The sequence below is a fragment of the Canis lupus genome, chromosome 30, assembly GCF_003254725.2.
Source record: "Canis lupus dingo isolate Sandy chromosome 30, ASM325472v2, whole genome shotgun sequence".
NCBI classification, from domain to species: Eukaryota; Metazoa; Chordata; class Mammalia; order Carnivora; family Canidae; genus Canis; species Canis lupus.
The window spans coordinates 24,067,060-24,090,460 of NC_064272.1; the positions used below are offsets into that span (position 1 = coordinate 24,067,060).

Here is a 23,401-nt window from a genome sequence, read left to right on the forward strand (position 1 = left end):
AGTATGATACATTAGAAAACATTAGAGCATTCCCCCCAAAAAGAAAAGCAACAGTGAGTAATAGCCAAGGAGACTGAGGGCTCAGAAAATAAAGGACTATAGATGTATCTAGAAAAAAGGTATTGGTAACCTTTGAGATCAAAGACAGAATGAGGGACGAGGCTGTGCAGGCACAGATGAACACTCACTCAAGTCTGACAGAAGCGACCACAGAACAATAGTAAGTTGGATCAGTGAGCCATATCCCCTCTTCTAAGACAGGGGGACTGGGAAAGACAGATGGGCTTGGAAGAGAGAGAGAAGCCAAAGGCTTGCCAGCTGAGGGCCACAATGCATGTTGGTGCACAGAGAAAAATAAAGCTCGCCTCTGAGAACATGAACAGGCTTTGGGTTAGTTAAATATTTAAAAGTTTCACTAGAGCTCTTTGAAAAGGGAGTAGAACATCCTTTCAGTCTCCTTTTCCTTTCTAGGACTTTTAGTTAGGAGTCCCAGGTAGTGAACAAGATGATGGTTCTGACATGAAGTTAGTGTTCATTATCTACTGGATTCTGACGTACGCACGAACTTGTAGCTCAATCAATCCATATGGCGAATGCCACTCAATGAACTTACAATGAAGAACATAAACTAACAAATCAACCTCAGCTGCCCTGCATATAATCTCCAGGAGATTTTGATCTAATATGGGGATATGTGTGGGCAGAGCTGTGGTTGTTACTCGCTGTGGTAAAATTTCTCAGAAACTATACTGCCCTTTAATAGGAAAGAATGAAGGTTTGGATGTTTGCTGGCAGAGAAGTCTTAACTGAGTAACTACTTACCTCGCATGTTGGGTTATCATGCCTGCTCCTGTCCGGCCATCACCCATTCGCCTTGCATCATGATAGCCAGGACCTTGAGAAGGTGGACCATGCCATTCTTTCCTTGGTCCACTTGTGTCCCGTCCATGGCGTTCAACCACATGTCGTTCTTCAGGGTAGTGCTAAAGAATCACATGGTATAAAAAAAGTCATGACATCTGCAGCCTCATGCCAAATTACATACGCTGGTATTCTCTTAATGTCAGAAACAAATCAATAAAATGTTTGAGGGACGCCTGGGTGGCTTGGTTGAGCATCTGCCTTTGGCTCAGGGCGTGATTCCAGAGTCCCAGGATGGAGTCCCACATCGGGATCCCTGCAGGGAGCCTGCTTCTCCCTTTGCCTGTGTCCCTGCCCCTCTCTGTGTGTCTCTCATGAATAAACAAAATCTTAAAAAAAAAAAAAAAAAAGATGTTTGAGAAGAAAAGAAGGTGAATAATACCAGGGCACATGCAAAGGATTCCACCTATTTTATATTGAGAAGCTGCTTGGCTTCAGAGTAGGATATGGGGGCAATGTAACTTCTATTTCCATACCTTTCAGCACGCATGTACTTTTTAACCCTTGAGTAATAGGTCTGTAACAAGGCACGGTGAGGGGTCAAAACTCTAAGACGAATCAGGGTGGGGTGTAGGATCAACAAGCAAACAGCACACAGACACGGGAGCTGTCATCTTATTTCAAACCGTGCTCATTACTGCTGTGACTCTTACAAGGTCTTACATACGTGACTATGAAAAACACAAGGAAACAAAAGCCATAGAACTAAGGACCCAAGGAAAGCAGAGTAGAAGTTATGACAGTCTACAGACAATAAAGCTGAAGGTACTCTATATTAGGAAAAACAGAATTTTCAAGGGAGGAACAGAATCTCCTCCTCAGGATTCCTTTTCTAAACGGGTATCAGAATGCAGGACTAGTCTGAGACTGTCCTACGTTTTATTCTAAATAGGGCAGAATGTCTGGATTACAAACCCTGTCTTAAAAGTTCTGTTCAGGGTAAGGGTAAAGAGCTCAATGAACTAACTAATCTACTGAACATTCCTAACTTATTAGAAACATGAAAGCTTATGCCATCAAGCCCAAATCTGTTTCATGAATACTCTGGATGAAATGGAAAAGGAGTAGCAGTATTAGCTAGGATGCCAAGGGATCAAAAACATTTTCCAGTAAAAAATACTGCTACAAAATCTAATAGGTATTCAGACACAAGATGTAGCATTAGAGTATAATCAGGCTGGAAGATGGAAGGATGGACACACACCCACACAAACACACTTCAGAATCCTTTTTTGTATATAATTTAAGAAGATATTGTATTTGTGCTGTCAACTAACATAACAGTATTTCATCAACAGAATGCTTTCAGGTTAGGTAAAAAAAGGTCTTGGTTCATCTGAGTTGCTAAGAGATGAAGATACTTCCTTCTGGCCAGGTTCATTAACTTACAAAATATTCAAGTCAATGAAGTGTCACAAAAATAAAAAGCAATTTAAACATGTAAGATATTCCACTCATCTACCTTTAGATTTAAAAGAACAAAAAAGAGACAAAAAGTTTATCTCAGTTCTACACTCTAAGCTACCTAATGAACTAGAAGAGTATTAAAAAAAAAAAAAAAAAAAAAAAGAAGGAAAAAGCGAAAGAGAAACACAAGTAGAGGCCAAAGATTTCCCACCTAGTCTGAAAGCCTCAATTTCGTAAAGAGAAATAAAACCTTCACTGCTAGCAAGGCTCATCTACAAAATTTAACAATGCTCAAATTTCAGCAGGAGTTTTAATTAAAAGGGCTTAAGAATTTCTGGGCTGGTATTTTCCTTCTTTGGACTATTAATGTTCAAATTGAATGTTCAATTGTTGACAGTAAAATATGAAAAGTATTAAGATCTTTTCTAAGAACCTTGTCTCCCAATCATTCTACTCTAACCAATCTCAGCCACATCACAATAGTATATCCTCTGACTTTATTCCTGAAGAGGCGATGATAAACCCTTAAGCACTTACCTGTGTTCCGCTTCCTCGGTCTGTGATCACACCCCTGTCTCCCTCTCGGTTTCCGTAGCCTGAAGCATTACTGCGATTACCAGGGGGAGCCCCTCTTACACTGTGTCCTGATACTTCCCTCCCCGATCGTTCTGGCCTTTCAACCCTGTTAAACAAAACCCAAAGACATCTCCAATCAAAACTCTGTTACGCCTTTGTTTTCTGAAACCCAAATATGCTATATGCCACCAGCCACTACAGAGATACCTTGTTTCCCGTTTGTCGGTGGACATGCCACCGTCACTTTTCCAGGTGGTTGGTCTGGATGGATTGGGCCCTGCTTCTCGAGGATGTCGGGGGTGAGCGATATCAGGCCTGTCGTGGATGATCACAGTTCTCCTCTCGTCTCGTTCTCCTCGGACTTCTCGCCTGTCCGTTTCTCTAAGTTCATTTCTTGGTGGTGGAGGCTCATTTCTTCTGGAGTCACTGAAATTTTTGGGATACCTTTCAAAACCTGGATCTTCTCTTCTTGCAGTAGGACGTGTTTTTTTCCCTTCACTTTGACCAACAAAACGTTCTCGCCTATTGATTATCCAAAAGAAAGAACACAGGTCCTGAGAAGTACTTACTTGGCCTTATTCTTCTTAATTTTATTTGCATAACTTACAAAAATCACAGTTTCTTTAAAAATTAACTTAAGGCAAAGCCTTAAGCCAAAAAAAACCCAGTTCTGACTATAATAACTTATATTCTTTTAAACTGAGCTAAATGACTGGCATGATGGTTGTTTAGCATCTGGGAAGAATTACACCAAACACTCACATTGGTAGTCTCAACAGCTCTCAACAGTTAAGACACATCCAAAGCTAATGATATTCCCACCTAGTTTTAAACAAAGTTAAGAAGATAAAAGTCAATCTACTTAACCTTGTTATGGTTGCCTACTAATTTTTTTTTCAAAGTTTATTGATTTAAGTAATCTCTATACCCAACATAGGGCTCAAACTCATGACCCCAAGATTAAGAGTTGCATGCTCTACTGACGGAGCCAGCAAGGCGCCCCAAACTAATTGTGAATACTGAATCACACTGACATTAATAAAAACAAAAATCAAACAGGATTCATTCTGAACACTCAGATCTGACCTACAACAATTAACATTTTAATAGAAAACCGAACTTATTATTAGCAAGGCTCATGTACCAAATACAACAGCTTTCAAGGTTATCTACCTTTCAAAAGATGAAGACTGTACTGTTGAACTCTCAGGAAACCTGCCCCTCTCTCGGTGATCAAAGTCATTAAATCTGTTTTGCTGGCGAGAATAGTCAGATCCATGGCTGAATCGTGCATCTGTATCTAGAGACAACTTTTTATTCTCGCTCCAGTAAGGATCATCTCGCCTTGAAGAGAAATATTTGCTCATTTATATAAATTAGTTTTATAATAATCCAACAACACTTACTTGGAGTTATACATACCACATGCTAGGAACTGTGGATACAGAGGGCTAATAAACTCAAGACACAAAACATTCAGTTACAATAACAAACTAGCAAAGACTTAATTACCAGATTACATAAAGTCATATAGCGTTAGAGGAATTTCACAGGAGAGAAAACTTGAAAAATGGCCTGTTCTAAAATTCATAAATGGAAAAGACAGATACTATTTTATAATAAAATTCTAATCACAGTACACAACTTTTTCGGTTACACCTAAGTTCAGAAAGGTTAGCTAGGTAAGTCCCGAGCACATTTTATTCTTTCCATTATTCTCAACACAATCAATTAAATCTCATACAACTTATATTAAAAAAATTAAATGAGTGTATTTGGAAATCTATTAAGCAGCATGAACACAAACACACAACACAATCTTTCCAAGTTTGTAACTTCCAAGTTTATCTGCACTACCCTGTAAGAATTTTCAAAATGGGTCTGAGTTTGAGAACCATCACTAAAATAGACTATGATGATGTATTTCCAATCATAATGGAAAAACATTTAGCATTAGGAAGGGAAAGGGAAAAAGAGCAGACTCTTCCTGCTTGACAATGCACTGGATCCACTCCCATCCTGCAATCATTCCCATCCCCAAGGATCATGACTTTTTATTCCAGTGATGGCTGCCTGTACTTGTTAATCCTCTATCAGTCTTAGTTCCAAAGGCATAGGATAGCAAGTCTAACTGTTAAAAAAGAAAGCAGGCAACTACCTATGATCTACATCACGTGGGCGTTTCAAAGAATTCCTTTTCTCTTGTTCATAACGAAGCTGCTGCTGTTGCCTTCTCAGTTCCTCTCGTTCTCGAGCAATACGTTCGGCTTCCTTGCGACGTTCCTTCAGACAACACAGAAGGAAGAACCAACCAATGCAAAATGAAAACATAAGGTAAGTACATGCGCAACCTTGTTTTCGCCCTGTCATTAAGAAACCACCATAGGCAAGCACCGGGCAAAACACATACCTGGGACAAATACATAAACAAAATTGACCTCAGAAATCAGTAATCTAGGCTACAGCTATTGTTCTACAACATTAAAAATAACAGAAATTGGGTGGTGGAAGTTGGTAGGTAATTGGGAAGGTCAGATTTTCGTTTCATTATTCAATGGAAACAAAAACCTAAAGAGAATTGCAGATCAAGTTCTTAATACGTATGGAAACCAAGTGCCTTAAAACCCTGGATGCAATTCTGCAAAGAGAGGCATTATTTCCTTCCAGCCTTGGGAAATCATTCCCAGTCTAATATGTAAGGAAATAAGTTATTATTTGCTGAGACTGGGATAGTGACAGAGCCTGGATTACAACTACTCTGGACTCATAGTCCTATGCTCAGACTATTAGGCTGCCATGATATTGCAGAGCTTGAGTTATTACCAATTGGCTAGAACAAAGTCATTACTAAATGTATTCTGAACTAGCATAGCACCTAAGTGATTGTTATCTTTCAGGGACACTATATAAATGCTCATTAGCTGAACTCTAGAAGCTTTACAACAAGTAAAGCAAATTTTAGGGCAAAAATCACAGGGTTTGAAAAAGGTCAGTTATTTAAGATGAAAAGATTTTCTGACTGCACCTGTTCAATACGAATGCGTTCCCTTTCCAAGCGTTCGCGTTCCATTCTCTCTCTCTCTAGTTTTTGCCTTTCAATTTCTAGGCGCTCTCTCTCTCTCTGTAAGCGTTCCCGTTCTTCCCGTTCACGAATTATTCTAATGCGTTCTCGCTCTCGACGCTCTCTTTCTGCAATCTCTCTTCGTCTAACAAAAATCAGTATTTAGAAATACTTAAATTATGCTAGCACTGTGTGAAAGAGAATAGCTTTTGAGTTTGAATTTTTCCTCGAGGTTGGCAATTTTAAACTTTGACTCAACCTAAGTTTTAATGTAACTGGAAAGAGAACTCAAAATAAAACTTTAAACAGACTCCAACACTGTCACTTATTTATTAAAGGCTGTCAACTGAGCAGCTGAATTTTATAGAGTATTTGCCTCTTAGAGGATATTCCTGTTTAAATAAAAATCCCACTATAATAATAGCCCATTAGTGAATCAACATTTTAAAAAGGAGATACTCTACATATATGAATTTACAAAACTACAACTTGTACTGCTTTGGGGAGGAAAATTTCCAGTATTGGGTATATGGTCTAGCTCCTGACACAAGGTACACCTTATTTTGATGACTTAGGATCATACCCATCAACAGGAGTTATAGCAAATGCTACATATGATAAAATGTTGCCTTCCTTAAAGGCTTTTTGATGTTCACTGGCCCACACTTCTTTTGAGTCAGGAGGCAGTTCAAATGTTTGCTGAACTGAATAAAGTTCGTTTTTGGGGACTTTTAATCATATCATTGTCACGCCCTCAATCTAAGGCCCTCTGTGTACTCGGTGTATCAGTGTCTTCCTCTAGCAGCCCAGTGGTTCTCAGTGGCTCAGTGCTGCTCCCATGCAAATCTGAAGGGCATTTAAAATTTTTGCAACAACTGTGGGGGCTGTTAGCAGCATTTAGTGAGTGGGGACCAGGGATTCTAAATATCTTATGATGCAAAGAATAATCAAGATAGTTCTGTACAACAAAAAACTGTTCAACACTCATCAGACCTTTCAAATGCCATAATGGACATTCATGTTACTGAAACAAAACAAAACAAAATAACCTTAACAAAACTGGACCCTAGAACTCAACTCATTTTTAATAAATACTAGGTTGGTTGGTTTGCTTTGGCATGGTTTTATATACATTAAAATTTCCAGAAATGCAAGTCCATGTAAATTAGAGGAAAAGCGATACTTTAAGACCTTCACCAAGAGCTGTCCACCATTTCAGAAATCACGTCATAGTGTCAACACCACTCCTGGTATTTGACTTACCAAAATGACACACCAATATCGGTCTGCATTTGTAGCTGTCACATTTTCATTGAGTCTAAAGAGGGTTGTAAACATCTGACTACTTCATTAGGTCTTCTAGAGAGCCGTACCTAAATATTCGTATCTGGAATATATGCTTCATTATAATTTACTTTTATTTCTTCTTTATATTAGAGTTAAGGCATTATATTGGTTTTTTGGAAATTATTTATATAGGCATATTATGCATTTGTAGGCCTATTATGCATCAATTACATTTCAGCAGAGTAAAGAGGATGCTGAGACTTTTTTTTCCAATATAAAAAGGGATGCTAGTCTGATAGACCTGAGAATCACTGCTCTAGTAGCTCCCACACTCTCTCTCCTCCTGATTTGTCCTATAAATAGGAATCTCAGCATATTAGGACTTCATTAAAAATTTTAAAAAAAGGAAGAAAAAGAAAATGGGTCCTGAGTAAGGCAAAGACTATTTCCTTTTAATAAGGTGTGTGGCAATCACGGTACTATTTAAGTTGTCAAAAATGTCTGGTCGTTCCTAACATTCCTGTGAATAAATAGATGAAATCCCACAATAAAAGCCCTCTCAGTGAGATAGGTTAATATGCAGAAATTTATGTTTCAAAACATTTTCATCACAAAACATGAAAGCAAACTGGCATTCATAGTCAATTGTTGAGAGATTGCCACTAAAAATAGAATTGTTTGGCTTTGTCCTCTGTTTTAAAGAGAATGCTTGCTTTGAGATAGAGCCTGAACACAATAAGGTTCACAAGGCAATTCTTCCTTCATTCAGGCTCTAATTCCAAAGTACAATGAATTTTTCCTAACATGCCAACATGCTACTTGAACACTGTAGCTTCCACTGAGACTATCTTATCTCAATATCATTTTTTCCTTTAAAGTCATGTTTTTCATGGCGGCAGCTTTGGAGTAGAGGAAAGAGCATTGGACTTGGAGTCAGAAGACTTGGGTCTGAGTCCCGACTCTGCCACTCATTTGCCAGGTGGCATTGGAAGAGTCATTTAGCCTCTCTGGGCCTCCACTGTTTTCAATTACATACTGGGCACACCTAATCTTACAGAATTGAAACAGAGATAACAGATGGAAAGGTACTTTGTAAATTATAAAATGCTATGCAAACTTAAGAAATCATTTTGTTTTACTGCACTTCATCAAAGTGGCCAATAGCTTTCTGTGCAAATACAATTTCCAGAACTCTGTTGTTTGTAACTAGTGTTAAAGATGTACCCATAGTTAAAGACAGGTAGAAAATAGACTCTTTTCCTACCTTCGCAGTTCCATCGCTCGTCGCAATCTTTCAAAGCGAACTAAATGCTCTCTTAGTCTTTGTTCCTTCATCTTTTCAAAAGGCAAGATGTCTTTCCTTCTATAGTCTTTGTCTCTTTTTTTATCTAGGCTAGCTCTCTCCTTTTCCTTGCTTCTTCCATGAATCTACAGAAAAAAAAAATTTATAAGGACTAGAAAATAAATAATAATCTGGGGTTTTGGTTTTCAAGTTCAACTGGTCATTTAAAAAGCTTAAGTGAGTAATGACATTCATTCCATTTTTCTTAGATTTTCAAGCACAGAAGTAAGCAAAACTGAATTATTTTCTTTTGGAAAACAGGTAGAATAGTATACAGCATCCTTCCCAGAGACTTACTTTCTCATATCTTCCTCTTCTTGATGGCCTACAATGATCTCCTTTAGTTTGGTCTAGTATTACCATATGTCCTGGACTCTTAGAACCTAAGAGGGGGAAAAAAAGTACATAAACAAATGCCTAAAAAAATTCGTTAAAAAAGACAATATAATGTAAAAATTATGAATTCTTAGTCAGATATTCACAAACTAGCACATGAAATAAAAACACCTACTTATTCTGTGAGAACTGAATTACACCATAGTTTTTAAACATAGCTCAATCCACAAACATAAATATTTTCTGTGATACCAAAAGATCCCAACTCAGTTACACAGCTACAAATCAATGACCGTTTTCAACCAGCCCAAGTTTTCCAGTAAAGGGACTTAGCTGGAAGAACACATTTCCATCCCAAGAGTAGAGGGGAAGAAGACAACTAGTGCTACTGCTACTGAACTTCTCTTTCTACCACAGTGACATTTAACAATGAAGTTTAAATATTTATCTGCACTGCAATCTCAGGTTTTTCCTTCCACTGTAAAAATGAAGTTATAGAAAGCATTAGAAAGGGATAAGAAAGATACATAGCATACTTATTCGCTTCTTTTCTTCACTTTTTTTAATCGATTCTGAAGTTTGGCCACTTGATCCATTATCATTCTTCTCGTCTTTACCTTCTATTTTCTTAATCTCCTTGCCTTCTTTCTTTTCACACTTCTCAGATAACCTTTTCTCTTCTTTTTTGACAGAGGCTTGTGTCCTGACCATACCACCCAAGAAAACAACACAATGAGAATGACTTCATCAATTTTCAAAAAAAGTCTATGTGCTAATCAAAAAAATAAATCCTTACTTGCTACTTCTATCACTCATATTTTTTTTGTCTCCAGAACTTCTTGAACTACTCTTTTCATCATTTTCCTTCTTCAGTTCTTTCTTAGAAGGATCACCTTTAACCTGAAAGGTTTAAGCAGAAAAAGAACCAGTATGTTACATTTATGATCATAAAAAGTATGTTGCTGGGAGAAACTTTGGAAAACATGGAAATTAAAAAAAAAACAAAAAAAAACAATTACTTCAAAATTATACCAAATTCTACTGTCTACTGGTATAACATCTTTAAGATGAGCATTACTGGCCCTTAAAGTAACCTCCCTCTTATATATCATTTAGGCAAGCTTACTTTTTCAACAGAAATCAGCTGTCCATGCAGCTCAGTGCGATGAAGATGTGCAATGCATCTGGACACCTCTGTGCTTGAAGACATAGTTACAATGCCATAGCACTTTGCCCCAGGACTTCGAGCATTTGTAACTACCTTTGCACTCAGAACCTATAACATAAGATAATACTTTACGTGGTTTTACAACTTTACAATCACATACATTTCTGAATAGATCAAACTTCAGAACTAAGGCTATTCAAATAAAGATATTATTTAGGATACAGAAATTCATATTATTGTTTCATATTCTTGTGATTACTATCTACTTTGCTTACAAGTACTTAGTAATTATTACTCAGGGGAACAATTTAAAATGCCAAGAAAGCAATTTAACCTTTTAGTTTTTTTTATTTATTTTTTCAAATATATAGCCAAAACAGTCACATTAAAGAAATAATTGTACAATTAATGAAAGTTAAGAAATGATATTCTCAGTTAGATTTGGGCCAAACTTCCTCTATCATAAGCCCATCCTGAATTTTTTTTTCCATCCTGAATTTCTTAAAAGGAAAAAAGGTAACTTTTTAAAAAGTTTCTAAATGAATATTAACAATTTTTGATAAGTAACAAGAAATTTCGAAAAATGAAAAAAGAATCATCTACAAATAAATCAATCTTTAACACAGCTTATAAAAATACACTCTAAAGAGACACTTTCCGTTCTGTGCTTTTAAAATTTATACCAATATCAAAGTGACAATTTCAATTCTATAAAAGAGTTAAAAGGGATGGGTGAGTAAAAATGTGAGAGAACAATCTAGTGCTGAACAAAGAGAAAGACACACATAATGCCATGAAGAGGTCAACAGGGAATTTAGGAGGCTGTGTGGTGTGAATGGCTGGAACCTATCAGCTTTTATCTCAATTCTGGGAAAGGCAGATTTGCCCCAACAGCAACTTGATTTTTAATCAAGTCCAAGGTCTTATTATAAAGTGCATGGTGTCTCTATATAGTTTTAGTCCTAGGAAATGCCAGCATTAAAATATTGGTTTTGGATTTCTAACAATAAATTTCCAAGGCTGATCATGTGACTATAATTCTCAGTGTTCTGTATCTGACACCTACCAGAATCCTTAACACTCAGATAACTCTCTCTATTAGAAGGAAAAAAGACTCCTAAGATGAACAGGATAGATTTTTGTAACATTCATTAATCATTATTTACCACTATTGGTCATTAATTTAATAAATATTTCAAAGCCTACTGGGTGCACATAAAGTATAGCAGAAAAAGTCCCTGGTATCAAAGAACTTACACTGAAGTAGATTACATATGATGTATAATGAAAACAGAAAATATAAAGTAGAAAGTAGTGGGTGCCCTAAGGGATACAGATCAACCATAGTGCAATTCAACAATTACTAATTGAGTATTTAACTCATTTAATTATTGACTACTTTCCTATTAGGTCTTCCCCTTATACACCAGGGAAACCTTCCTGATGAACCAACTATAGTAAACCCTCCCCTTTTTGCTCTTAGCAACTCTTCCCATCATAGCACATACCACAACTTCTGATTAAGTATATTTTTACCAGTTTTACATTTTTCTCCACTACTGTACTAGAATCTGTATGACAGGGACATGAGTTTCCACGCACTCCTAAATTCTACAACCCATTATCTAATATTAGCCTACCTATATTTTCCAAACAACCAGATCAGTCTCAGATACTAGTTTCTGGAAATACCATGATGAATGTGATAAAACTCAGTCCTTGGCTGAAATGGGCTCAAAATAGGAGCTTTATTTTTTAAGATTTTATTTATTTTTCATGAGAAACAAGGAGAGAGGCAGAGACTTAGGCAGAGGGAGAAGCAGACTCCCTGAGGGGAACTTGATGTGGAACTCGATCCCAGAACTCCAGGATCACGACCTAAGCCAAAGGCAGACATTCAAGCACCAAGCCACCCAGGCATCCTTCAAAATAGAAGCTTTTAATACAACGATCCCCAGGGCTCAGGGTGAGATTATATGATGAAACTCACCATCACCACAGAACTCAACAATTATGCCTATACCAGTCCTAATGAAAAACAAGAAATTGGAAGGTTTTATATAATATTATTTTATACATAATCCCCATTTCAAATGGAGATACTAGAAAGATAGATAAAAGTAAAAACAGTGTACCTTTCCATATTTGCCAAAGAGGTTCTTCAAGTCAGCAGCTTTGGTATTAGAAGAAAGTCCACTAACCCAGATATTTTTAGTTGAGCTTCCACTGCTACCACTAGCACTACTTGTACTTCCTAGAATAGATTTAATATCAGACATTTTAGTGTCTTGATTGGAAATTTTATTTTTTAACGAAATTTTTAAGTCCATATTCTTTCAAAATTACAAATCCTCTTTTCATTTAGTTACGATAGTACAACCCTGCTGTATCAAAATCCTATGAATTTGCTATTATTGAAACAAACACAACGGACAATATAGGTAGTGAGGAAAGAAGTCTGAACATCTTTGTACTTCCTTCTTACGGCATAAGTTTAAAATCAAAATGGGTAAAACATCAACAACAGGTCTTGGACTTTCACTGTTAAGTTTAATCATTTATACTCTACCACTGCACTGAATACAAACAACCAGAAAGCAGTCATCAAGAAATATACAGACTGCTTAATTACCCACATCTGTTCTGGGCTTTAGATTCTGAGAAACTAGGAGGGCAAGAGGGAACAGTCCAAACAAGGGATAAACTATTTCCAAGAATTTGAACTTTTAATAACAAAGACTAACCAACAGCTCATCTCCATTCTCTAGTAGAGAAAAAATAAAAAAGAAATTATATGCAGCTAAATAACTCTGGATATAATAAAAACAATCTTCTAAAATCAATTATAAGAATAAAACCAAAAACCTCGAAATCCTGTAGAACAGATAAATATAAAATTATATGATTATTTTTGTACTACTTCCATACACAAATTACGGTTTCATACACAGTCACCCTCCTAGTGCTTTTCCTCAAACATGCTGTTATAAAAGGGGAGCTTGCATTCATTCGACTTTACTTGGAAAATAATTGTTACCCACTTTAAGAAAAACAGTATGTAATAATTAAAAGTAACAATTTTTGTAACTGCAGGTTATTCTATGTAGAAGGGGTTAAAAATTTCAATGCTCTAGAATAGAACATGCCACAAGTTTTAGTTGAAAAATGCATTTATCAAGAGATCGACTTTATTTTATGAAATGCTAATAAAAAGTACATATATCTTTTTTATGTTACCAGTAACATCTAGGCCCAGGTACTTCTCTTACAGAAAAAAAAAAAAAAAAAAAAAAAAAAAAAAACCTTTTTAGTTAATAGAAAAAAGTTACCATTTAATCAAGACCACTAAGCTTCTAAATTTAAAGGGTAACATTTAATAAAGTTATTATATCTTGTCCATTAACCAAAACTGTAAGGGATCTAAGTATTGCAATTAATTGTAAATTAGTAAATCAATCACTAAAATTTCCAACTATGAAAACATACTAACAAAATACACTAAATTAACCATAAAACAGATTAACATTCACTATAGAGGCATTTAGGACTTTGCAGTACCTGAACGGTATTATTTTTCCCTTAAAATGCTTTTTTAGAAAATAATAAATGTTTTTCAAGTAGATGGCATATGTACAAGAGGAGATTATAGTGCACAGCCATGAGATAACCAGACATCCCAATAACATATATTGCATCTTTACGCTACAAGAAATTAAAATAAAACTAATTTCCTACACAAGACTCTGATCAATCTAAAACAAGTCAAATTAAGAAGTAAATCTTAAAAAAAAAGAAGTAAATCTTCAAGAATCAAAATTCTGTAAACTATGTTAATAGAAGTATGCCCTTGTTTAAACAACGAAAAAAAAACATGTTAGAGACTGATTTTCTTTTAAATACTAAACTCCACAAATACAGGCAAATATTATTTACAGTACATTTCCTACAGGGAAAAAGTGCTAACGTGTAAAGGTTATAAGTGACTACAATTAAAGATAAAATACTTCTAAAATTATAATGTAAGAAAATGTATGTATTGTATTAACATATAATAGTTGCTTAGAACACAATGTGAAATACACATACTTTTAGCATACTCATACCAGTTTACAGATTAAAGTGTTATGCTTCTATCACACCGAGTGTTGCAGAAATCTGTATAACTCAATAATTTACACAAAGGCCCACCCAAAATTTTCAGTATGGTCATTTTTAATGACTAAAGATCAAAGGAAACCCCAAGCAATTTTTACTCTTTAATGAAAATATGCAATTTACCACTGAAACAAATACGAAAAAATCCATTACCTTTGTCATCTTTGGATGATGTCTTGCTGTCTTTAGATTCCTTTGAAGAGCTAAAGAGGCAAATCACCAGAAGAAAATTGAAAACAAAAACAAAACAAAACAAAACAAAAACCGAACAGCTTGACATTGACTGTATTTCCAACTAGTACTATTTGTACAAGTTAACAATTCCAAAGGCCTAGATTAGGTTATTTGAACAAATGATTCCCTTAGGATTCTTGCACTGATTTTCCCCAAGATGCCTGAAGATCTAGATTTTCTGACAATTCTATTCAGTGGATATATGGCCATCTTCTCCAGATTTCAGGACTGGGACTTGACTTCATTTTGTGTTCTTAGGACTGATAGTTGTTCATTAACCATCATCACAAGGATTTTTAAAAATAAAACACAAAAAAATTGTCAATTTGAAAAAGAAAAACAAAAAACAACAAAAAAAAAACCAAATATATGCTGACAATTCGACAATGCAATCAGTAGGACACACTGCATATTACGAAGATCTTGAAATTTTTTTAAAAGTAACTTATGACGGTCAAAAATATTATAGGCAGGATCATAAGTACTAATTACTGTACATGGTCTTGAAGCCACCCCCTTAATGTAGAGTGATCTTATTGAATGCTGGAATTCAGTATCGTAAAGAACTGACATAGAAAAACAAACCTCTTTGCTTGACCAGAGGCCCCAGTAGACGAGGGCCCTTTCTTCAAAGTATCCTTTTCTTTGTCTCCAGATTCTGCTTTCTTAGAACTTTCTCTGGCTTCCTTCTCGACAGGATCACCCTTCACGCAGTCTTCCTTCTTACCATCTTTATGGTTCGCATTCATCTCATAATCCTTGCTTTCCTTCTCCGGGCTCTGTGCAATGGCGTCCTGCCCATCTTTTGGCTTACTTGCTTCAGAATCTGTAATTTTCACATTTTTACCTGTTTCTAGGAGGTCATCACCATCAAAATCCAGAGTGATGGCATCTTCAGCCTGGATTGTGACCGAGATGTTGTCATCCTCAGCTTCTTTCACAGGCGCATTAGCTTCCATCTCTTCATGAGCTGTGTGATCAGCCTCAGCTAGGTTCCCTTCTGAAGGAAGAGGTTTAGATACTTCTTGTGTACCATCACCAGAACCTGCTATATCTAAGAGGATTTAACAGGAATAAATATGGCAAAACAAGAAGTTTAAACAATTTCATATTCATAAGCTAGAATAGGACCTAGAAAATATAAAGCCAGTTATTAGCACTGATGGAAGGTTAGGGGGAAAAAAAAACACAAGGGTATTAACTAACATAAACAATCCTTTACCCAGGATCACTTATTCTTCATGGAAAAAAATGATCTCTACATACAAATACCAAACAACAAAAGTGAGGAAATGGTTCCATCCTGAGGATACCAGCTCTTCGTTTGTGGTTGTAAGTTAATGGCATATGGAAGATTTTTTTCTCTCCACGAGATAGTGACAAACGTGCAGATTTGTTATTCAATGTTCGAATCATCTTGGGTTTAACCCTTGTGACCTTCAGAACTCCCATGGTGACATCTTGAAAGGTCACAGTCTGAGGATATCAATCAGTCTTCAAAGTTTTTCAGGGCCTCATCTTTTTCACTCTTCTTATTCAATTCTTGGGTAGTCCAGAATTGTATGGAAAACTGCTACAGAAGGTTCCAAAGAAGGCCTACTCCATAACGTTCAGGAAATTGGCTATTTCCAGTCTTCGTCCTGTCCAGTCAGTCCGGCAATTACCATTTTCAAAGATGTCTTGCGTTCCCCCAAAATGGAAAGGCTTCGGGCATGTGAGATTTGCAGTCAGTAGCTTTACTTCATCATCGTTTTTGGGTTTTTTATTCTGCCTTGCTTAGTACCCTGTTCCATGTCCTTTCTAGTCCAAAGGAGGATCCTTTGACTTCCATTCAAGAACTCTTCCGTAACCTCGTACTGATCAATGCATTACTACTGATGTCCCTGTAATTGTATTGAATGAGACAGTTCTCCTAAACTATGAAAACTGTCGGAAGGCTGTATGAAAGTTTCTCTATGCAGCAAACAAAAAGTCAGTCTCCTGGTCACCCATTTTTAGGAATGGTTGTACAATTAAGTATTCGTCACACTCTAGGATTCCAATAAGCACGTATGAGTTACTGCAGTGCCAGTCTTAAGGACATTATCAACTTACCGTATGCTAGAAGTTATTTTAAAACATAAAATTAAAATTGGGTTAAAAAAAATATGGCAATGTCCACTACAGTAACTGATATGTACCATTAAGTTAGAACATATCTTAAATGTTAAAAAGAAAATTAAAACCAATTGAAAACCAAAATCAAGATGCTAACTTAATTCACTAAATTGATAAATTTGAAAATAAAATTCATTTCAAAAATAAGATTTCAAATAAGAATGTTTTATTTTCATATAATTTACTATTTTTCTAAATGTCAGCAATTTTTAAAATCTACTTGGCATCAAACATACCTTTCTCATTTTCTTCTTCCTCACCATCCTGAAATTCAAAGAATAATCAAATGTAAAATGAATTCACTTAAAACTAGATTTTAGTAATAGCACAAAAATCAGTCAAGGTAAACTGATATATAATTTAATAATATTAATCAGGGACACCTATCACTAACAAATACAGGATATGCCCATCAGAACATGAGCCCATTGAGAGAAACGTGGCACATGGCTAGTGGATGTGGTTTAAGACAAAACAGATAAATCTATAGTAACTAAATCAACAATAAACTGAATTAGTTTCAGTATTCAAAATTAGTTTATATAATCTAAATCTTACATCAAAGAGTTGCCAAAAGATTGACCTGATTACCTTATGTGAGTCAGTTCAAAAGCACTTTTAGGGGATACTATTCAAAATAATACCAGAAAGTATAATGTGAAGACATATATTTTCAAGGGCTTAAACGCATTTTAATAAAACAAACAAACAAAAACCCTTTCTAGGCATCACAGAAGAAGGGTGCCTGCAAGAGTAGTTATTTTCAAATTATTCATTCCTATTTTCTGTTAAAAATGAATTTATAACAGTCACATATACCCTAGTGGTCAGACTCTTTAAAAATGGTATTTGCACAATAGGTAACCAAAATAGTAACTCACACTGTTTTAAAAATATGACTGATTTTAATTTTAAAATATATGATCTCTTCACTTAATCTAAAATTAGGCATGTGCTAGCCTGAAAACAGAAATATTGCAAAGGGATTTTCCCTTTCTTCTAACCATCAAATGCTGAAAAAAAAAAACCTGAAAGTAGTCTAAGTCACATCAAGAAAAGAAATCAATTTCCCCAAATTAAAGATCCTAACAAGCAAATATTCATTTAATCTCAGTAAAGGAAAAAAAGGAATGTTTTAATTTATAACTCAAAATAAAAGCTGAGTAGAAGGAGGTCATTTTCAGTCAAGGTGGTATGAAGCTACCACATACAAAGCCTTAGAGTGGTAGTTCTCAAACTCTGAGTCTGTATCAGAATCCCTGCCTCGGAGTGACAGCCTAATAGTGAAAGGCTTTAAAAACTGAACCATAAACAAAACTTTAAATGAAATATTTATTTTATAACACAACTTTGGATTCCAGAAAAGTATGCATTCTTTAAAAATGTCAAATATTTTACCATATGCTCAAAATTATAGCTGACAACAGCCATATTTCTAATGAATCATTTTAAAGGATTTTTCAACTTTAAGCTAATATTAAGTGCCCCAAATTAGGAAATCCCCAATTGTTTTACACACTAAATATGAAAGAAACTAAAAACACAGAAACAACTAAGCCACAAGCTTAGGAAGTAAAAAAGTCCAAAAACAAGTAGATTATTGATTGATAGCGAAGTAAATCCTATTATCATGTAAATCCATTATATTATGCTCTAATAATCTCTCTATTGTCAGTCTGTCCAACCAGAGTGTAGTTTTAGTCATTGTTTCTAATCTGCAACATGTGGAAAGAAAAGAAAAATGCTTTCACTTGAGTGGAGGCGATGGCAGCAAAAGAAGGATGAATTGTTGATTTATCTCTTTCTTCCAAATTCTTTTAGTTTAGTAATTTGCCTTGGGGGGGGGGGGTAAACAAATGGGAATATCTTAACTTTCACAGGAGAACAAATGAACTTAAAGAGTGCAAGTTGCCTCTTTACCTACCAACAGCACACCACTTCCCAGTTACTCTTTTAGAGATGTGTTACTGATAGATTCAAGAAAAAAATGGTCAAATTATGTTTTAAAAAGTAAAAAAACAATTAAATACTGTGATGTAAAAACCAAAATCCTATCTGCTATAGTTTACCAATTAGAAATGTTATTTCTCATCCTAAAATCACTGGGTAAGGTTGGCCTTACTTTGCTGAGGAGCTTTTAGATATTAATCCTAATTACTCAACATGTCTTCTGAAGGGGCTGAGAACATTAGTTTCTCAATTTAGATGTAACACTAGCTTTACTCCATATACTTAAATGCCCCTGGAAGCGTCTGAGCCAGCTTCTTTCTGGAAAATGAAACCGACTACAATGGGGGTGAAGCACAAAAACAACAAGGGTTGGTAGAAAAGATGAGCCCCACACATCAGTGCACGTTTTGCTGTGTAGTATGTGCAGTAAACAAAGCACCACTAGAGTCAAATCAAAAGCCCAAAGTATGAGCCTAAAAATCCTTATAATAAGGAAACAAATGAAGACAATGAAAAAGTTTTCCTGTCTAAATGATACATACAATATGCACCCTTATCTGAAAATAGTTTCCCTCCACTGAAAACAGATTTTTTTCAGAATGAGAAACATAATAAAGAAGTAACAACAATGTAAAGCATCCTCTTTGAGGAACTACTTTGTGAGTTCATCTTGAAAAAAAAGTAACAGTTCACAAATGAAAATGAAGCAAATGCTCTGTAAGGTAGGAACTCATGTTGTTTATCTTTGTAGTGGGATCTACAACCCTTAATCAAATGCCAAAAATCATATATGAAGCTTCTCTATTTTTATTTCATCCTAAGAAATTGTAATAAGGACAAAGATGAATGAAGGACTTTTCCAGTTAATAAAGTGCTTACATAAACCTATACACAAACACACACAAATTTGTGTATATAAATATACATAGAGTGTGTATGTGGGTGCACACACACATTCACTCCACCTCCCTCCCTCCCCGAGGTTAATCTTGTGATACATATACACATGCTACATAAGAAGACCTCTTCTGGGGGATCCCTGGGTGGCTCAGCGGTTTGGCATCTGCCTTCCACCCAGGGCGTGATCCTGGAGTCCCGGGATCAAGTCCCACATTGGGCTCCTTGCATGGAGCCTGCTTCTCCCTCTGCCTATATCTCTGCCTCTCTCTCTCTGTGTGTCTCTCATGAATAAATAAATAAAATCTTTAAAGAAAAAAAAAAAAGAGGAAGACCTCTTCTGGAAAGCCTCCTTTCCTCTGACTTGTATGTAAACACTATATTCAGCCTGATTTAAAATAAACTTTTGGGACGCCTGGGTGGTTCAGCAGTTGAGTGTCTGCCTTCGGCCCAGGGTGTGATCCTGGAGTCCTGGGATTGAGTCCCATATGGCTCCCTGCATGGAGCCTGCTTCTCTTTCTCTGCCTATGTCTCTGCCTCTTTCTCTCTATGTCTCTCATGAATCAATAAAATCTTTTTTTAAAAAATCTTTAAAAAATAAAATAAAATAAACTTTCAATAACCTTAAATCACCAACTGCCGGTTATCTATCTGGCAATATACTAAAGATTGTAGGAAATACAAAATACCTGGCACATGATAAGTACTCAATAAGTATTTGTTGAATGAATTTACTGAGTAAGTGTGGTATGAGACACTACTATTTTTAGGTAGAGGGAATGAACTAACTGCTCATTCCCATGTATGTCACGGGCTTAACAGCAGCACTGTGTAAATACAATGGAATTCAGAAAACATTTAGTAGTGTGCAGTTATTTAGTGAAAAGAATACCAAACTACGCATCAGAAGACCTGGGTATTTATCCTATCTTTACTACTGAGACAGTTTTACTCTGTGGTATTGTTATCTATCTAGCTGAATTTTACCCATAAAATAGAGATAACATGTGATCTAAATAGAATATAAATAATTAAATAAGATAATGGAGGGCAGCCCCGGGTGGCTCAGCGGTTTAGTGCCGCCTTCAGCCCAGGGCGTGATCCTGGAGACCCGAGATCGAGTCCCACATCAGGCTCCCTGCACAGAGCCTGCTTCTCCCTCTGCCTGTGTCTGCCTCTCTCTCTCTCTCTCTGTCTCTCATGAATAAATAAAATCTTTAAAAATAAATAAATAAATAAGATAACGGATGTAAAAAGTTCTCTGTAAACAGTAAAACACTACATAAGAGATATTAGAAAAAGTTTTGTTGGGACGCCTGGGTGGCTCAGTGGTTGAGCATCTGCCTTCAGCTCAGGGAGTGATCCCATACTCCCGGGATCGAGTCCCACATTGGGCTTCCTGCGAGGAGCCTGCTTCTCCCTCTATGTCTCTGCCTCTCTCTGTGTCTCTCATGAAAAAATAATCTTAAAAAAAAAAAAAAGAAAAGAAAAAGTTTTGTTGCGGAGATACAGATAAATCTGGCTTTAGAGGTACACAACACAGACTTCATATAACAAAAAACAGTTATCAAATTATGAAATATTAAGGGCAAAGGCAAATTGAAAAAGGAATATACATGGAAGACTGAAGAGATTGAGACTAGAGGAAATTTTTAAGAATTAAAGCATTTGCATACATACACATTTTTGAGAAAAATTTCCTGAAAATCCTCAAGTAACTGGTATCTTAAACCTAATAATATAATATCACAAATAACCAGACTGCACATATACTAAGTGCCAGGATCTATGATTAATCCTAACATCAATCCAGCAGGTAGGAATTATAATGCTCATTTTACAGACATAGAAACTGACTAAGAGAATCTGCCCAAAGTCATAATATTATTAGTAAGTAATAGAAGCAGAAGTTGAGTCAAATTTTAATATAACAGAGACTAATGCTTAAAGGTCAAATATTTAATATCCAAGCAAGCCTGAAAACTGGCTTTAAATACATGCCTATACAAATACATTGCCTATTTGCTTGTATCTTTAAAAGCAAGTAATAGAAGGAAATATCTTGAATTTTATTTGACTTTTAAGATTTTTTTAAAATTTGAGACAGAGAGAGAACATGGAAGGTGGGGGTAAGAGGGAGAGGAAGAATGAGAAGCAAATTCCCCATTGAGCAGGAAGCCCAATGCAGGCTGGACCCCAGAACACTAGGATCATGACCTGAGTGGAAGGCAGATGCTTCACTGACTGAGCCACTCAGATACCCCAGTATCATGAATTTTAAAAGTTTACCAATAAGGGGATGCATGATGGGGACTTCTTTGGATGTATTTTTCTCATAGCTTTAATTTTGAAACCATGTAAATATTGTAAATAATTATAAAATTAGATGAAATTTTCTACCTATTTTGAATTATATACTCACAAAAGTTACAGATTCCATTTTTTTAAAGCAAGACCTTAATTATTGAAAATAAAATGAAACAAGTCAACCTAAATATGTATGAATTGGCAGTATAACCATGTAGGGCAGAACTAGTCTAATAATGCAGTAATTTGTTCATTCCTAGAAGTGTACATCTTTAGGACAGATATAATGTGTGTGTGGGGGATCTTAAATTATTTTCAGTCATCTTTTTGGTAGTGGTGTTGGTATTACATTTCTATGACTGTTGTATGCGTACCGTAAGACAAAGAACATAAGATTAACTTAGAAGTATCCTTATGACCTCAAACTCTATTTAACTTAAAAGCAAAAACAAACCAAAAACCACACATTCACTAGCGCTGTACCTAGAAAACATGAAAACCCAGTAGCAATGAACACCCTTACCACCAAGACTATATTCTTGCAAACCATTTACTATTAAAAGGAAACAATGGCTAATTAGGTCTAAAGCAGAAAAAAAGAACATCATTACATACCAGAAAGCAGGGAAGCAAAGACTACTAGGATCATGTTGAAAAGAAGAGACCCTCATAAACTACAGATGGGACAATTTGAACATTAAACAACGATAACTACAATGGACTGAAAAACATTAAATATATTTAAATCCATGAATGTAAAATGAAACTGAGAAAAAAGGAAAAATAAGAAACTTATTAGTCACTGTTAAAGGTGGTAATGAACCAGCTCATTATTCTGAAAACTGGTAAACAAAAGGAAAAGCATCAAGCATAAATATATATGCTGGTTTTCCTCTGTAAATGGTTTCACTGAATAACCAAATAGTAAGTGATATTTCTATTTTTTAGGATTGTTCCAGCTAATAAATAAGAAAGAAATGACAGGATTAGAATATCACTGTTTTGATCCAAGGGGTATGGATCATCAATGACGGGTACCATAATTAAGAAGATATACCCAGACATTATGTGCATCCAAACAGAAGAACACAACAAAATTTATGAAGTAGTTGGTGTGTTGGAGTGGAGGTGGGGTGCCCTGAATTAGACAGCAAGCCTCTCAATCCCATAACTTAATTTACTAATTTACACAGAATAGTGTAAACAAGCAAACATATTGAATGACTCCACAGAAATGTAATGAGCAAAATCTAGACTCTGGAAACCCTAACAAGTAAGGATGGGCAAACTATGCAAGATGCCTCCTTTTGTAAATATTTTTACTGAAACAGCCATATCCATTCACATTTATCTACTGTCTGTGGCTGCTTTTACACAACAATGGCAGAGCTGAATAGTTATAACATAGACCATATGGTCCACAACAGCTAAAATATTTTCTACCTAGTCCCATTAAGAAAACCTCTGCCAACCACCCTAGGTCTACAGAATATGCAACTCAATTTCTTCAACAAATAAAATAGTGAAGGAAAAAGGGTAGGGGAAAACCTACAGAGCTTTTAAAAGACATCTAATAAATAAACATTTCAATCAATCACAATGG

General features: G+C 35.7%; 1 protein-coding gene across 13 annotated transcripts in view; it reads right to left on the reverse strand.

The window, feature by feature from the left end:
* SLTM (SAFB like transcription modulator) overlaps positions 1–23,401 on the reverse strand; it is a 98,477-nt gene that overhangs the window by 57,081 nt on the left and 17,995 nt on the right. For 5 of the 13 annotated variants that reach the window (XM_049104044.1, XM_025472645.3, XM_035708654.2 and 2 more), the window contains 15 exons: positions 16,881–16,908; positions 15,073–15,541; positions 14,407–14,456; positions 12,234–12,352; positions 10,057–10,206; positions 9,727–9,830; positions 9,467–9,633; positions 8,892–8,977; positions 8,517–8,680; positions 5,930–6,110; positions 5,063–5,187; positions 4,078–4,248; positions 3,112–3,426; positions 2,866–3,010; positions 823–983 (listed from right to left, as the gene is read on the reverse strand). In XM_049104044.1, coding sequence (XP_048960001.1) covers positions 823–983; positions 2,866–3,010; positions 3,112–3,426; positions 4,078–4,248; positions 5,063–5,187; positions 5,930–6,110; positions 8,517–8,680; positions 8,892–8,977; positions 9,467–9,633; positions 9,727–9,830; positions 10,057–10,206; positions 12,234–12,352; positions 14,407–14,456; positions 15,073–15,541; positions 16,881–16,908 — 2,435 coding nt within the window. The remainder of the gene's footprint in view (positions 1–822; positions 984–2,865; positions 3,011–3,111; positions 3,427–4,077; positions 4,249–5,062; positions 5,188–5,929; positions 6,111–8,516; positions 8,681–8,891; positions 8,978–9,466; positions 9,634–9,726; positions 9,831–10,056; positions 10,207–12,233; positions 12,353–14,406; positions 14,457–15,072; positions 15,542–16,880; positions 16,909–23,401) is intronic. The other 8 variants (XM_049104046.1, XM_049104045.1, XM_049104048.1 and 5 more) reach the window with 2 other exon arrangements.